This window comes from Myotis myotis, unplaced genomic scaffold, assembly GCF_014108235.1.
Source record: "Myotis myotis isolate mMyoMyo1 unplaced genomic scaffold, mMyoMyo1.p scaffold_m19_p_12, whole genome shotgun sequence".
Classification (NCBI taxonomy): Eukaryota; Metazoa; Chordata; class Mammalia; order Chiroptera; family Vespertilionidae; genus Myotis; species Myotis myotis.
The window spans coordinates 36,603,750-36,620,729 of record NW_023416316.1 but is presented as its reverse complement, the minus strand read 5'-3'; the positions used below and the strand labels follow the sequence as shown (position 1 = coordinate 36,620,729).

General features: G+C 36.5%; 1 protein-coding gene across 11 annotated transcripts in view; it reads left to right on the top strand.

Annotated features, from left to right (window-relative positions):
- Window positions 1-16,980, top strand: part of VPS13A (vacuolar protein sorting 13 homolog A) — a 196,918-nt gene that overhangs the window by 30,750 nt on the left and 149,188 nt on the right. For all 11 annotated transcript variants that reach the window (XR_004971254.1, XR_004971255.1, XR_004971256.1 and 8 more), the window contains exons 4-9: window positions 3,714-3,809; window positions 4,081-4,182; window positions 8,218-8,327; window positions 8,997-9,056; window positions 14,829-14,888; window positions 15,101-15,181. Coding sequence is in view for 8 of the 11 variants with exons in the window: in XM_036330768.1 (XP_036186661.1) it covers window positions 3,714-3,809; window positions 4,081-4,182; window positions 8,218-8,327; window positions 8,997-9,056; window positions 14,829-14,888; window positions 15,101-15,181 (509 nt within the window). In the remaining 3 variants the exon portion in view is untranslated. The remainder of the gene's footprint in view (window positions 1-3,713; window positions 3,810-4,080; window positions 4,183-8,217; window positions 8,328-8,996; window positions 9,057-14,828; window positions 14,889-15,100; window positions 15,182-16,980) is intronic.

Genomic DNA, 16,980 nt, shown 5'->3' with positions numbered 1-16,980 from the left:
TCTTTAATATCATTATTGTTTTCTTCTGCTAGACAATAAGTTTCTTGAGAAGTGGAATTAATTTTTATTATATTCATACCACTTAGCAAAATACCTAGCATTTGGTAGGCACATTATTTGTTGAATGAAAAAAGTAATGCTTCCAAGTGAGTGGTACAGCAATACAACCAGTTTCATAGGAACATATTGTTCCCTTGCTATTATTGGATAGTAGAGGCCCAGTGCATGAAGTTCATACACTCAGGGGGGTTCCTCAGTCCAGCCTGTGCCCTCTCACAGTCTGGGAGCCCTCGGGGGATGTCTGACTGATGGCTTAGGCCTGGGGGGGAGCTGGCCTAAGCTGGCACTTGTACATCCTTAGCACTGCTGCGGAGGTGGGAGAGGCTCCTGCCACCTCCACTGTGCTCACCAGCCGTGAGCCCGTATTCTGGCTGAGCAGAGCTCCCCCTGTGGGAGCGCACTGACCACCAGAGGGAAGCTCCTGTGTTGAGTGTCTGCCCCCAGGTGGTCAGTGTGCATCATAGTGACTAGTCATTCCGTTGTTTGGTCGATTTGCATATTAGCCCTTTATTATATAGGACTAGAGGCCTGGTGCATGAAATTCATGCACGGGGTGTGTGTGTGTCCCTCAGCCCAGCCTGCACCCTCTCCAATCTGGGACCCCTCAAGGGATGTCTGACTGCCTGTTTAGGCCCGATCCACAGGCAGCTGGACATCCCTCTCACAATCCAGGACTGCTGACTCCCAACCACTTGCCTACCTGCCTGATTGCCCCTAACTGCTTCTGTCTGCCAGCCTGATTGACGCCTAACTGCTCCCCTTCCGGCCCGATTACTCCTAACTACCCTCCCTTGCCAGCCTGGTCATCCTAACTGCCCTCCCCTGCCGGCCTGGTGGCCCCCAGTTGCCCTCTCCTGCCAGCCTGGTCACCCCTAACTGCTCTCCCCTGCAGTCCAGGTCGCTGCCAACTACCCTCTCCTATAGTTCTGGTTCCCCCCAACTGCCCTCCCATGCAGGCCATCTTGTGGTGGCCATCTTTGACCACATGGGGGAGGCCATCTTGTGTATTGGAGTGATGGTCAATTTGCATATTACTCCTTTATTAGATAGGATCGTTAATCTTATGATCTTTAAAAGTTTTCCTCATTTGGAGTACAGAATTCCACATATATCAAATGTAATTATTCATATTTACATGTTTTGAAAGTAGTTCTTAATGTAGGACATTTTTGGAATTACTTTCATTTATATTTTTATGAAGTTTTCAGATTTCCTGTAAGTAGTCTGTACCTTATAATGAGAAGAAAAAAATTTGGTTAAAAGGTTTAGTGGTAAAAATGCTATATTGTTAATTTTATGTTTTTCTTTGATTACTGCTATTTTGTCACTGTTCTCTGTCCTTAAGTTTATTAACTTTTTTAGATTAATTTTTAAAAATATGCTTTTATTGATTTCAGAGGGAGGAAGGGAGAGGGAGAGATAAAAACGATGAGAGAGAGAGAATCATCAATTGCCTGCCTGTTGCACACCCCCTACTGGGGGTCAAGCCCAACTAAGGCATGTGCCCTGACCCGGAATTGAACCACCATCTCCTGGTTCATGGGTGGACACTTAACTGAGCAACACAGGCCGGGCCTTTTTTTTTTTATTATTAATGTATGTGAGTATATGTGTAAACAAAAATGTATGTGAGTATATGTGTAAAAAAAATTTGCTGTAAAACTGCTTGATACAGTTGTAAAAAAACTGTCAAATGTGTTGCGACTCATTACATTTTGTACAAAATTTTTTTAAAAAAATCCTGACCTGTGGATATGTTTATTGCTTTTTAGATAGAGTAAGGGAGAGAAATGGAGGGAGAGAGAGAGAAAGAGAGACATTGATGTGAGAGAGCTCTGACTGGGGATCGAACCTGCTACCTTTTGGTATATGGATTGATGCTCCAACCAACTGAGCATCACTGGTCAGGGTTTTTGTAACATTGGTTATGAAAAGAGAGCTCTAAGTAGGTTTTTTTCCCCTTCCTAAATTACTAACCAGTTAATGTGATAATAGTGTATTTAATAGTCTTTCCCTTTCCGAATTATGACAACTATTTCTAAATCTAGAGACTCATACTTTCTAAGGAATTTAAAAATACTTAAAAATCTTTATTATGGAAAATTTCTAAATACACAAAACTAGAATCTATAGTATAAGCAACCCCTCACATAATATATATTTTTTTAATTTGAGTTGTAACATATTTTGCTATTGGATCGTAAATTATTTTCATTAGTTTGAATAATTTTCAAGTATTTCCCATAATACCAGAGATATTTGTATGCAATATTCTTATGGTGATAATCATACAACGTATATTATTGTACATACATTCCTGCACTGCATAATGACATTTTGGTCAACAACGGACCACTTATACGATATGGTACTATAAGATTATACGGAGCTGAAAAATTCCTACTGTCTAGTAATGGCATAGCTGTTGCAACTCAAGGCATTACTCACGTGACTGTGGTGGTGCAGGTGTAAACACATCTACTGCACTGCCAGTATAAAAGTATACGACATACACTTATGTATGGTACATAAAACTTCATAAAGACAGTAAATGTTTTGTTACTATTTTATGTACTTACTACAGTATACTTTATACTTAAAATTTTTTTAAATTCTCACCTGAGAGTATATGTTTTTGTTTTTGTGTGGTTTTAAATAATATTTTTATTGATTTTTTTTTTTTTTTTTTTTTTTTTTTTTAGAGAGAGGATATCTTTTTTATTGATTTTACGAAGAGAGGAGTGGGGAGAAAGAAAAAGAGAGAAAGAAACATCAGTATGAGAGAGAAACATCAATCAGTTGCCTCCACTACACACCCTGACCAGGAATCGAACCCACAGTCTTTTGGTGTATGGGATGATGCTCAAACCACCTGGCCAGGGCTATACTTTATGTTTTTATTGTTATTTTAGAGTACACTTTTCCTACTTAAAAAAAAATTGCTGTAAATCAGCATGCTCTCTTACTTTGACAGCAGCCTCTTATGTCTCATGCTCATATATCAGCAGCCTCATATGTCTCATATTACTCAGGTTCCTGATTGCATCATTTTCTCTTGTGCTTGATTGAATTTTGTGTTGTTGTGTATGGTAACCTTTTGTACAGGTTTGTAGCCTAGGAGCAGTAGGCTATACTATATAGCCTGGCTACGTAGTAGGCCAGACCACTGGAGTTTGTGTAAGGGCACTCTGTGTTAGCACAATGTCAAAAATCACCTAACGATGACTTTCTGAGGACGTATTCCCATTGTTAAACCGTGTGTATAATCTTTACATGTGAAAAATAAACATATAAAGTAGATAATCTTTTTTTAAAGTATAAGGAAAGTACTTCTTACAGAGATTTAGAGGAAGAATGGGGATATTCTAAATTATAATAAAAAGGATTGTTGGTTAATGGAAGAAGAATATTAGTATGTTTGTGGTACAGATAGCCATAAATATTTAGGATATCATTTAGTAGATTTTCCAACAATATTGATTAATACAAATAATTTCAAATTTTCACCACAAAGCCTTATTTTTGGTTGTAAAGTAGCTTTCTATAAAGTGACTGAGCTTGTAATCTTTTCTAATGTCTGACAGAAAATAGGCTGACAGTAAATGTAGTTTAAATGAATATTTTTTTTGTGTGTTTTTTTTTTTTTAATGTAGGTAACCTTAATCTTAAAATTCCATGGAAAAACCTTTATACTCAACCAGTTGTAGCTGTACTGGAAAACATTTATTTACTCATAGTGCCTTCTTCTAGTAAGTCAAATTTTAAACATTATAATTTAAATTACTCTTTTTTTGTAGATGGAAAATCTTTATATTTTATTATTGTATTCAAAATATTTTGGGGGATTTTTTTGTGATTTTTAAAAATATATGTATTTGGTGCTAGGTAATTGAATTAAATTGGTTTTCACACTAAATTTTTGTATGCCTGGAATTAGTGATTATTTTCTTGTATGTTTTTTGGAATGAGTACATTTAAATTTAAGGTAATTAAGATTCTTCCTTTTTATGCTTCCTTTAGTAATAAAATATGATTCTTTAAAAGAAGAAAAGCAACTTTTGGAAGCAAAGCAGCAGGAACTAAAAAGAATAGAAGAAGCCAAACAAAAAGTAGCTAATCAAGGTAAATAAAATAAAGAATAATTGAAATAAGAAATGGAAAAAAGACCAAAATATTGATCATATTTGAATATTATTTTTCTTTGGAAGCACTGAGGTTACTTAACAAATATGAGAGAATCTTATTATATGGGGCATTTTAATGCATTTAATTTGTTCTATCATGTTTATAAAAATTTTTATCTATTAGACATTTATCTTAGGGAAATTAATATACCTAGCTTATAAGGGAAAGGTTAGTTTTTAACTGCAATATTTAATTGGATCAAGTGTGTTTTCTTACCTTTCTAGCCTTTCCCTTTTTATTCTCCTTATATCAGGTCACCTTTTGGATATGCTGAGTCCCTTTATATATTTACTAGAGGCTTGGTGCATGAAATTTGTGCACAGGTACGGTCCCTAGGCCTGGCCTGCAATCAGGGCCATCTTCCCCAGCTGCCCGCAGCCAGCCCCACCCCCCTCCGCCACCCGCTCCCAGTTTCCCGTTCACTATTGGGTGATCCATGGGGGGATGGGACCAAGAAGTTGGCTGTTCCCACCCACTCGCTGGCCCCACCCCTGCCATGGGTGGCCATCAGGTGATTGGAGCCTGCCGGCTGGGGAAAAGGACCAAGAGATGGTCAGTGCACCTCATAGTGACTTGTCCAGTGGTTGCTCTGCCATTAGGGTCAGTTTGCATATTACCCTTTTATTATATAGGATACTTTCCCAAATCTGTTTATTTATCTTCTGGCTTCACATCCTTTCCAATTCAACCTAGACCAAATGGTCCATTACTTCAACTCCTTCTTTTGTTGGCAGAAGAGATGTCCTGCAGAAATCTAATTCCTTTCTACTTGTGCTGCATGCAGCATCATCAGCTATTTTTACTCAGACTCTAACTTCTCCCTCTAGTGAATCTTTCTTCTTAACATGGAGATATACTGTAGCCTTTCTTAGCTTCTAAAATAAAGTCATTTTCCTAACCTAGTCATGTGTTTATCTTCTCTATCCTTCATTTAAAAGTTAAGCATCTTAAAAGTAAGGTAGATATATACTGATTTCACTATCCTTGCCATACATTAATTTTTTAGAATAAAAAATATAACCCAATATTAACTTTTTACCTTTAAATATAAAGGAGATTTAATGCAATTCCTGGCAACACTTTTTGTAATTATTTTTTCTTCTCTGTCACAGTTCTTTCATATCTTGTGTGGTCATTCATACCTACTTATTTTCTGGGTTTTTTTTTTTTTTTTTTTAATGGTAACATCTTAATGGGGATGAAATGGTATCATGTAGTGTAGATTTGCACTTCCCTAAAAATTAGTATTTGAGCATCCATTTATGTGCTTACTGGCCATTTCTATATCTTTGGAGAAATGTCTATTCAAGTATTTTCCCATTTTTTAATTGTGTTTTTTTGGGGAAGGGTATGTGGTCAGAGTTCTCTGCATATTCTGAATATTAATCCCTTATTAGATATGTGATTTGCAAATTTTATTCCTTTCTGTAGGTAGCATCTTTATTCTGTTGATAGTCTACAAGGCCCCAAATTTTAAAGTTTTTGTGAAGTTCATTTTGTCTGCTTTTCTTCTGTTGCCTGTGCCTTTGTTATCATATATAAGAAATTATGATCAAATCCAGTTTCCTATGTTTTCTTATAAGAGTTTTATAGTTTTAGATCTTACAGTTAAATCTTTGATTTTTTAGAGTTCATTTTTATATTTTGTTAGATAAAGGTCCAACTTCATTCTCTTGCGTGTGAATATCTGGATATACAGTTTTTCAACAGTATTTCTTAAAAATACTGTTCTTTCCCATTGAATAGTCTTGGCACTCTTTTAAAAATATTATTTGAAGGTATGTGAAGATTTATTTCTGGTATTTTTAGTTTATTCATTGGTCAATACCACCCTGTTTTGATTACTATACTTTTGTTATAAGTTTTGCAATTAGGAAGTGTGATTCTTTCAGCTTTGTTCTTCCTTTTCAAGATTTTTTTGATTATTTGAGATTCCATATGAATTTTACGATGGATTTTTTTTTTCTGTGCAAAAAATGTCATTGATATTTTGATACAGATTGCTTTGAATCTATAGAGTCCTTTGGGCAATATTGATGTGTTAACAATATCAAATCTTCCAATCCATGGATATGGATGAGATGTCCTTCCACTTACTTATGTCTTTTAAATTGTTTCCTAAGTATTTTATTTTTTTTGATGCTTTTATAAAGGGAATTATATTTGTAATTTACTTTCAGATTGTCTATTGATTGGAAATAGATATGCAATTGTTTGTGCTGGCTTTGTACCTTCCTACTTTGCTGAATTAGTTTATTAGTCCTAACAATTTTTGTGTGTGGAGTTATATAGGGTTTTCTTTATGTAAGATAATGTTATCTGTGAACAGAGATAATGTTATTTTTTTCCTTTCCAATTTGTATGCCTTTAATTTATTTTCCCTTGACTAATTACTCTGACTAGAATTCCCATACTATGTTGAATGGAAGTGGCAAAAGTGGGCATCCTTATCTTTTCCCTGAACTTAGAGGTAAAGCTTTCAGACTTTCACTATTGAGTATGATGTGAGTTTTCACCTGTGATCTTTATTATGTTAAATTAGCTTCCTTTTATTGCTAGTTTATTGAGTGTTTTTATTATGAAAGGGGATTGACGTTTGTCAAGTGTTTTTTCTTAATCAGTTGAGATGATCATTTGTTTTTTTCTTTTATTTTGTTGATATGGTATATTAAATTGATTGATTTTCATAAATAGAGCCATCCTTCCATTGCAGGAATAAATTGTATTAAATCATGGTGTGCAGTCCTTATAAGGGCTTTTATTTTTTATTTGTTAACATATTGTTGAAGATTTTTGTGTCAGTATTCATTAGGGATATTGATCTGTAGTTTTTTGTGGTATGTTTGTCTTGCTTGTGTGTCAGATTAATGCTGATCTCATATTGAGTTTGGAAATACTCCTTTCTCTTCAGTTTTTTGGAAGAGTTTGAAGTGGGTTGATGTTCTCTTTTAAATGTTTGGTAGAGTTCACAAGTGAAGCCATGAGGTCCAGAGCTTTCTTTTGTCAAGAGATTTTTGATTACTGATTTGATCGTCTATGAATTATCTGACTATTCAGATTTTCCGTTTCTTTGTGATTTTGCCTTGGTAGATTTTGTTTTTCTAGGAATTTGTCCATTTAATCTGGTATTACAGTTTGTTAGTAAAAATTTTTCATAGTACTATCTTATAATCATTCTTTTTATTTCTGTAGAATAAATAGAATAAGTAGAAATGTTCCCACTTTCACTTGTGACTTAAGTAATTTCAGTCTTAATCTCTTTTTTTCTTACCTATTTATTTATTTATTTATTTTTTAGCAAAAGAGATAGCTTTTATTGGCATTTTTAAGTGGAGGAAATAGGGGTAGTAACTAGTGGTTATTAAAGGCATATTAAAAAATTAGGAACCTCAATTTTTTATTCTTTCTGTTCCCCTGAAAAATATTGAAACTGGAGATAGCAAATAGGTTTTAGAAAAAGAAACACCTGATGAACTTCCTTCATCATTGCTGTAAAGGAGAGAGGGTAATATCTTGTATCTTCTTACTTTGTATTCATCAGGAGAATCGTATTCAACTATTTTATACACCGAACCACAGACAACTTATGATGTTATCTCTAATTTTAAGGGAGATTCCATCTTTGCTGCTTCCTCTAGCTTTTTTTTGTATAAGCCTATTATAATTCTTACTTAATAATCTTCATTGTTGTCCATATCTTTATGTACTCAGGTATAATTAACAGAGAGAAGTTTATAAAATTTAATGCCAATAAATTTTGCAAGGTTGGCTTTAGTTTCACTAAACACGAAACTAGTTTGAAAACTGTACTTAGTTGCCTTTGAAAATCTTGGTATGGAAGATTTTTGAAAAGCAAATCTACAAATATAGATTTTTTTCTTTAACAAGGTAGCATTTGTATTACCTCAATATGTGGACATTTATAGAATATATTTTTCATTCAAGTTTAAAAAGTAATATTTGCAATTCTAGAAAAACTCCTGGTGGAGAAACAAGACACTTTTACAGAAAAATTAATTACTCAGATCATAAAAAATCTTCAAGTGAAAATTTCCAACATCCATATTCGTTATGAAGATGATGTAAGTATTTTAACAAATGAACCTTGTTTTTATATTTATATATATTCCACTGTTTAAGGAAACCTGCTCTGTAGTAGCCCATCTATTATATGCTGGGAAGTGAAGGAATAGGGCTGAAAATGACATAATCTTTCTTTTCTGTAACTATAGTTGTAATTTGCAGTCCTTCCTGCCTTGGTTACAATTCCCTAAAGTGTTCAAACATCAGATAATGAAGGAAAATGCCTATCTTAGTACCTGTGATAGGTGGGATTATGAATTTAGCTATTATATGGTTTTAAGAGACTTTAAATTATACGGTATTTATTTCCTGGAAAGAGCACTGGTCTAGGAATCAGTAGAGCAAGATTTAACTAACTGATCTCAAATAGATCATGTATTCTCTCTAAAACACATAATGATTAGCTTCTCATAGTACTATTATGAAGGTCAATCATTTTTTGTAAGCTTTTTTTGATAAAGTGTAAAACATTATGCAGATGTATTATTTTAGAACACTAATGCATTGATGCTTAATATTTTAATTAATATGTATTAGGAAAAAATATAGAAATAAAAGTTGTTCTTGAAAGTATTAAATGTTTTTGAATGTTTGAAATTGCATTCTGTAATGTAAATTTTGTTCAACTACTAAAAATCTGAGAAAAATGTACTGTGTTTCCTCTTTAGATCACAAATCAAGAAAACCCACTGTCATTTGGTATTTCTCTTCAAAATCTCAGCATGCAGGTACTTTGATTAAAAATAAATTTAACCATATTTAATTGTGTAGTTAAACTACAAATTGCTATTCATTTATGCAAGCATTAGAAATAGATGTCTATATAGAATTAGTACCTATAATACATGGATTGGATTGGAACTGAGGATAGGTAATTTCAAATTTGAAAAAATGGTTAATAACCAAATTCAAGTTAAAATACGAGGGCCTATTATTATTTGCTAATTATTGATATTTGATACTTGTTTTAAGCTTAAAATCCATCACTTGGTTTTTATTTTATTTTATTTTATTTTTTTTATATTCTTCTTTTTTTTATTGCTTAAAATATTACAAAGAGTATTACCATCACTTGTTTTTTAAATATATTTTTTATTGATTTCAGAGAGGAAGAGAGATGGAGAGAGAGAGAGAGAGACATCAATGATGAGAGAGAATCATTGATCGGCTGCCTCTTGCATGCCCCACACTGGAGATCGAGCCCACAACCTGAGCATGTGCCCTGATCAGGAATTGAGCCATGAGCTCCAGGTTCATAGGTTGACACTCAGTGCTCAACCACTGAGCCATGTTGGCCAGGCCAATTTCTGAGAAACTTTTGGAAACTTTGGTAAGTCATGAAAAGTACAAAGAAACAAGCCACCGTGTTCTCATCATTATTTATAATGTGGAATACTGATAAAAACTCTCAGCAAAGTGGGAATAGAGGGATCATACCTCAACATAATAAAAGCCTTAAATGACAGACTTACAGCCAATATCATACTCAGTGGGCAAAAACTAAAACCATTTCCCCTAAGAAAAGGAACTGGATAGGGATGCCCATTTTCACCACTCCTGTTCGACATAGCATTTCCAATACTATGTCGAACAGGAGTGGTGAAAATGGGCATCCCTATCCAGTTCTTCTTCTTTCTTTCTTTCTTTTTTTTTTTTTTTTTTCAAATTAGCACATTTTTTTACTTAGAAAAACAAACCGTGACACAAGGTGATTATTTGAATATTAGTACAAAGAATTTAAACATACAAGTTTGGCTATAAAAAATCAGGTTAAGCAACTTAGGTAAAAGTCTATCTGTGATGACATGGTTTCCAAGAAGTGCCCTAAAAATCACACAATTAAACATTTCTCTGTGCTTTTTTTTAAAATTCCAGAAGTGTTGTACAGAGAGGTTCATCAACTCATATAGACAGATAAAATATATTGGGGGGGGGGGGAGCTGAACTGGCATTTCCACATTTTATCAATTCAGAAATGAATTTAAAGCAAATAACGAGGTATCTATACAAGAAAGGCAGCTTACAATAATGTTTCTATTGGTACATTACAATTTTTCAGTTTGTATTTTTTAAATGGAGGGGCATCTGTGACATAATATATATAAAAAAACAGAGACCAGTTCTTTTTCTTAGGGGAAATGCTAGCCATAGCAATCAGATAAGAAGAAGAAATAAAAGGTACCCAAATTGGAAAAGAAGAAGTAAAACTGTCATTATTTGCAGATGACATGACATTGTACATAGAAAACCCTAAAGACTCCGTAAAAAGAAACTACTAGACTTAATAAATGAATTTGGCAATGTAGTAGGATACAAAATTAACACCCAGAAGTCTATGGCATTTTTTATACACCAATAATGAACTCAAAGAGACACTAAAAAAAAACAAAAAACTTTACCTAAAGATACAAATTATGAACAACAAATACTCATCTATCAACAAGTGAATCTAAGAATCAAGTGAATAAATAATCTGATGAACAGAATGAACTGGTGATTATAATAGAATCAGGGACATAGAAAGGGAATGGACTGACTATTCTTGGGGGGGGTAAGGGCTGTGGGAGATGCGGGAAGAGACTGGACAAAAATCGTGCACCTATGGATGAGGACAGTGGGTGGGGAGTGAGGGCGGAGGGTGGGGTGGGAACTGGGAGGAGGGGAGTTATGGGGGGAAAAAAGAGGAACAAATGTAATAATCTGAACAATAAAGATTTAATAAAATAAAATAAAATAAAATAAAATTACCCCCCCCAAAAATCATACTTACCATTGCAATAAAAAAGTTAAGATATCTAGGAATAAACTTAACTAAGGAGGTAAAAGACCGGTACTTGGAAAACTACAAGACATTGAAAAAGAGATAGAGGAAGACATAACCAAATGGAAGAATATACTGTGTTCATGGATTGGTAGAATCAACATCATTAAAATGTCCATACTACCCTAAGCAATTTATAGATTCAATGCAATCCCCATTAAAATACCAACGGCATATTTCACAGACCTAGAACGAACACTCCAAAAATTTACATGGAATGAAAATAGTAGCCACAGCAATCCTGAGAAAGAAGAACAAAGTTGGAGGGATCACAATACCAGATATCAAGCTATATTACAAAGCCACTGTTCTCAAAACTGTCTGGTACTGGTACAAGAACAGATTATATAGACTAATGGAACAGAACAGAGAACCCAGAAATTGACAGAAGCTGTTATACTAATTAATATTTAAAAAAGGAGGCAAGAGCATACAATGGAGTCAAAACAGTCTCTTCAGTAAATGGTGTTGGAAAATTGAGCAGATACATACAAAAAAATGAAACTAGATCACCAACTTACACATTACACAAAAATAAACTCAAAATGGATAAAGGACTTAAGTAAGATGGGAAACCATAAAAATCTTAGAAGAATCCATAGGCAGCAAAATATCAGACAAATGTCATAGCACTAGCTTTACTCCTAGGACAGTGGAAACTAAGGAGAAATTAAACAAATGGGACTACATCAAAATAATCATCTGCACAGCAAAAGAAACCATCAACAAAACAGTCCACTGTATGGGAGAACATATTTGTTATCTTTGATAAGGGTTTCATCTCCAAAATTTATAGGGAATGCACACAACTTAACAAAAGGAAGATAATCCAATCAAAAAAATGGGCAAAGGACCTAAATAGACCTCTTATGAAAGAGGACATACAGAAGGCCAAGAGACATGAAAACATGCTCAAAGTCACTAATCATCTGAGAGATCCAAATCAAAACAAGAATGAGATACCATCTCACACCTTTCAAAATGGCCATCATCAACAAATCAACAAACAACAAGTGCTGGCAAGGATGTGGAAAAAAAGGAACCTTCATGCGTTGTTGGTGGGGATGCAGGCTGGTGCACTCACTGTGGAAAACAGTATGGAGTTTCCTCAAAAAGTGAAAAATGAAACTCTCATTTGACTCAGTAATCACACTTCTAGAAATATATCCCAAGAAATCAGAAACGCCAATCAGAAAGTATATATGCCCCCCTATGTTCATGGCAGCACAATTTACAATAGCTAAAATTTGTTAACAGCCTAAGTGCCCATCAGCAGATGAGTGGGTTTGAAAAACTATGGTACATCTACACAATGGAATACTATGCCACTATTGAAAAGAAGGAACTTTTACCATTTGCAACAGCATGGATGGACCTGGAGAGTAAAATAAGCCAGTCGGAGAAAGATAAATATTACATGATCTCACTCATATGTGGGATTTAATGACCAACATAAACTAATGAACAGAAATAGATCCAGAGACAACGAAACACCGAACAGACCATACAACCTTAGAGGGAAGGCAGGGGTGGACGGTGGGGGGAGGGAGGGTGCTGGGGAAGCAGGGGGAGGGCATGGGGCAGGGGGTAAGAGATCAAGCAAAGGACTTGTATACATGCATATTAGCATAACCAATGGACATGGACACTGGGGCAGTGGGGGCTCGTTCTAGGGATGGGAGTGGCCAGGGAGGGATCAGTTGGGAAAAAGGAGACATATGTAATAACTTTAAACAATAAAAATAAATAAAAAAGATTGCTAGTGGAACATAAAAAGTAGACACCAAGGGAGTTAATTTTTATAAAAAAATAAAAGTGGCATACTTTATGTCTAATTTTTCAAATTGAGGAATTTTACAAGTCTAGGAGCACACAGAATTATGAAACATTCGCTTTTAATGGAAAGAAAAATTGGTAAAATTGTCAATTTGTTTAAGTTTTAAATACTTTAAAAGAATAAACTGTTATGAATACAGTTTAAATTCCTTTGTCTTCTACTGCTATGCTTTCCTTTAGCTCCGGAGATAAACATCCTAAGTTTTTACACTTTTATATAATATAGCAATTAAAATTATATGTAGTATTTGGTAGGGTTTGAAAAGCTACATAAATATTTTATGTGATTCTTCTATTAAGTTCCCCTTTTCTCCTCACAATGTGTTTGACATCTGTGTTGCCACATGTAATTTATAATTCATTCCATTTAACTGCTGTATTCTTTACATGCTTGCTTTTGTATTCATTAGTTTTTTGTGTATGACTTTTTTTTTAAAAAAAACAAAACAAAACAAAACATGGTCTACTCTAAGAAATGCCAAATGAAAAGTTACTCAGTAATGTTGGGTGGGGTAAAATGTCAAATGCTCTGCTGAAAAAAAAGGATGGATAAGGATAGAGAATTAGCTGTTGTAATTAGCATTGTGAAGACCATTGGTGACTGTGACAGCAGTGATTTTGAACATCACCTTTGCAGGGCCTTGGAAACTTGTTCCCCAGCCCAGACCTATTCCCTTAGAAACTCAGGAATGGTTCCAGCAATCCATGTTTTAAAAAGCCCTCTATGTGATACTATTGCATAATAAAGTTTGAGAACCACCGTTCTAATTCATTTAGTTCTGTACCAAAAAAAAATGAAAACCGCCGAAACCGGTTTGGCTCAGTGGATAGAGCGTCGGCCTGCGGACTGAAGGGTCCCAGGTTTGATTCCGGTCAAGGGCATGTACCTGGGTTGCGGGCATATCCCCAGTAGGAGATGTGCAGGAGGCAGCTGATCGATGTTTCTCTCTCATCGATGTTTCTAACTCTCTGTCTCTCTCCCTTCCTCTCTGTAAAAAATCAATAAAATATATTTAAAAAAAAAATGAAAACCATCTTTTTAAATAAGCATCTTGATTCTCCTCAGGGGCTTTTTATTGCTTTTATAATAAAGCCCATAGTTTTGCCTTCAAGTCATTTATAATCCTTTTGTAATCTGATAGCAGGTAAGATAACTGATTTCAACTTTTTTTTAAAAAATATATTTTATTGATTTTTTACAGAGAGGAAGGGAGAGAGATAGAGAGTTAGAAACATCGATGAGAGAGAAACATCAATCAGCTGCCTCCTGCACATCTCCTACTGGGGATATGCCCGCAACCCAGGTACATGCCCTTGACCGGAATCGAACCTGGGACCCTTCAGTCCGCAGGCCGACGCTCTATCCACTGAGCCAAACCGGTTTCGGCTCAACTCTTTTCTTTGTTTTACATTGTATTTTCAGGCCATAGTGGGCCATTTTACTTCTCTGAACATGTCAGATATTCGCATATCTTTCTAGAATGAATAATATTCCCTATTGACCTTAGAATCAGTAATTTCTATTCATATGTTATATGTTCGGTTAGACATCACTTTCTCCATTTTTAAAAATAATCGTTTGAGGCTTCTACTATATTTTCCCAGTATTGTATATTTAACCTCTGTAGTGGCACTTACTTGATTGTAATGGTTTCTTTATGTCTTTGCTTTTCAATCAATAATGAGCTCATTGAAAGCAGATACTTGTGGTTCAGTTATTTCTTGAATGTTATGTTTTCAAAGACATTTTCATGGGAAATTGGTGTAGGGAGTAATTGATAGGATTTATCACTCTGCCACATAGCACTTGGAAATGACACATTTATTGCCTTTCTTATTCCAGACAACTGATCAAAACTGGGCTCCATGTTTACATGATGAAACTGAGAAACTATTTCGTAAGGTAAAATAAATAAATACTATATTTTGTCTACTCATTGAGTTGACAAAAGAAACTTTTTGAAAAGCTAATGTAATATATAATATGTATTTATGCAAATTGTGTTTACTTGCTTAACTCTGTTATATGACTCAATTATTTGAGGCTTCTGAAAATAGCATATGTTTATGATCTTTCAAAGAAAATGAGACAAATAATGAACTATTTATTTTTAGTTAATCCGCTTGGATAACCTTTTTGCTTATTGGAATGTGAAGTCTCGGATGTTTTATCTTACTAGTTATGATGATTCATTGGTAAGTAACTTTTTAAAAATATGTGTATATACACATTTGTTGATATATTTTGCATAAAGTTTTATTCATTGTCATTTACCTAACGTACTGTAGTCAGTGGTCATTTTTTTTTAGGCAAAATCAATTAGCAGAATTTATAGAAAATAGGTGAATATATGTACCTGTATACAACCATGTATAAACACACACCTTGTTTTTTAATAATTGACATAAAATATTATATTAGTTTCAGGTGTACAATTTGATATTTGTATATATTACAAAATAATTTCCACAATAATTCTAGTTAGCATCTCTCACCATACAGTTACAAAATGTTTTTTTTATGAGATGAAAACTTGTAAGATTCCCTTAGTAACTTTCAAATGCAATGCAGTATTATTAACTACTAGAGGCCCGGTGCACAAAAATTTGTTCACTCGGGGGGCAGGGGGGTCCCTCAGCCCGACCTGTGCCCTCTCGCAGTCTGGGACCCCTCGGGAGATAATGACCTGCTGGCTTAGGCCTGCTCCCGGGTGGCAGAGGGCAGGCCCAATCCCTAGGTGCAGCCCCTGGTCGGGCTCAGAGCAGGGCCGATTGGGGAGTTGGGGCACCGCCCCTGTCATACACAGAGCAGGGCGATCGGGAGGTTGTGATTCCACCCTCAGTCACGCTCAGGGTAGGGCCAATTGGGGGGTTGGGGCACCATCCCCTGTCACACTCAAGGCAGGGTCGATGGGGAGGTTGCGGCGCCACCCCCTGTCATGCACAGAGCAGGGCCAATCAGGGGGTTGGGCATTTCCCCCTGTCACTCACAGAGCAGGGCCCATCAGGGGGGTTGGGGCTCTGTACCCTGTCACGCACAGAGTAGGGCCAGTCAGGAGGCTGGGGCGCAGCTCCCTGTCACGCACAGAGCAGGGCCCATCAGGGGGTTGGGGTGCTGCCACTCTCACACTCAGGGCAGGGCCGATGGGGAGGTTATGGCTCTACCCCATCACACACAGAGCAGGGCCCTTGGGGGGGCGGTTGGGGCGCCGCACCCTGTCACACACTTAGCCGCAGGGCAATCAGGGGGTTTGGGCGCTGCCCCCTGTCACACTGATCCCCGTGCCAGGAGGCCTCGCGGCTCCGCTGATCCCAGTGCTGGGAGGCATATTACCCTTTTACTATATAGGGTAGAGGCCTGGTGCATGGGTGGGTGCTGGCTGGTTTGCCCTGAAGGGTGTCCTGGATGAGGGTGGGGGTCCCCACTGGGGTGTCTGACCAGCCTGGGTGAGGGGATGATGGCTGTTTGCAGCTGGTCACACATCCTTCAGGGTGGGGGTCCCCACTGGGGTGCCTGGCCAGCCTGGGTGAGGGTATGATGGCTGTTTGCAGCTGGTCACACACCCTTCAGGGTGGGGGTCCCCACTGGGGTGCCTGGCCAGTCTGGGTGAGGAGCTGAGGGCTGTTTTCAGGCTGGGGGTGACTGAAGCTCCCAACTGCTCCTTTTTTTCTTTTGTTCTTTTTTTATTCTGGGCCAGCTTTAGCTTTGAGGCTTGGCTCCAGCTCTTAGGCCTCCTCTGCTGAAAGTAGGTTTCTGGCCTTTGCTTACAATGTTGCGATCCTGCTGGCTGAAGCCCAGCAGTTTTCTGGGGTTTTGTTTAGCTTCTATGTTTGTTTAGCTTCTATAGTTGCTTGCAGCTCAGAGGCCTGCAGCGGCAGGCGGGGAACGTTGGAGTTCTCCGTCACTGAAGCAAGCAAGCCTCATGTTAGTTTCAAGCTGCCTGGCTGCCGGCCGCCATCTTGGCTGACAGTTAATTTGCATATTGCCCTGATTA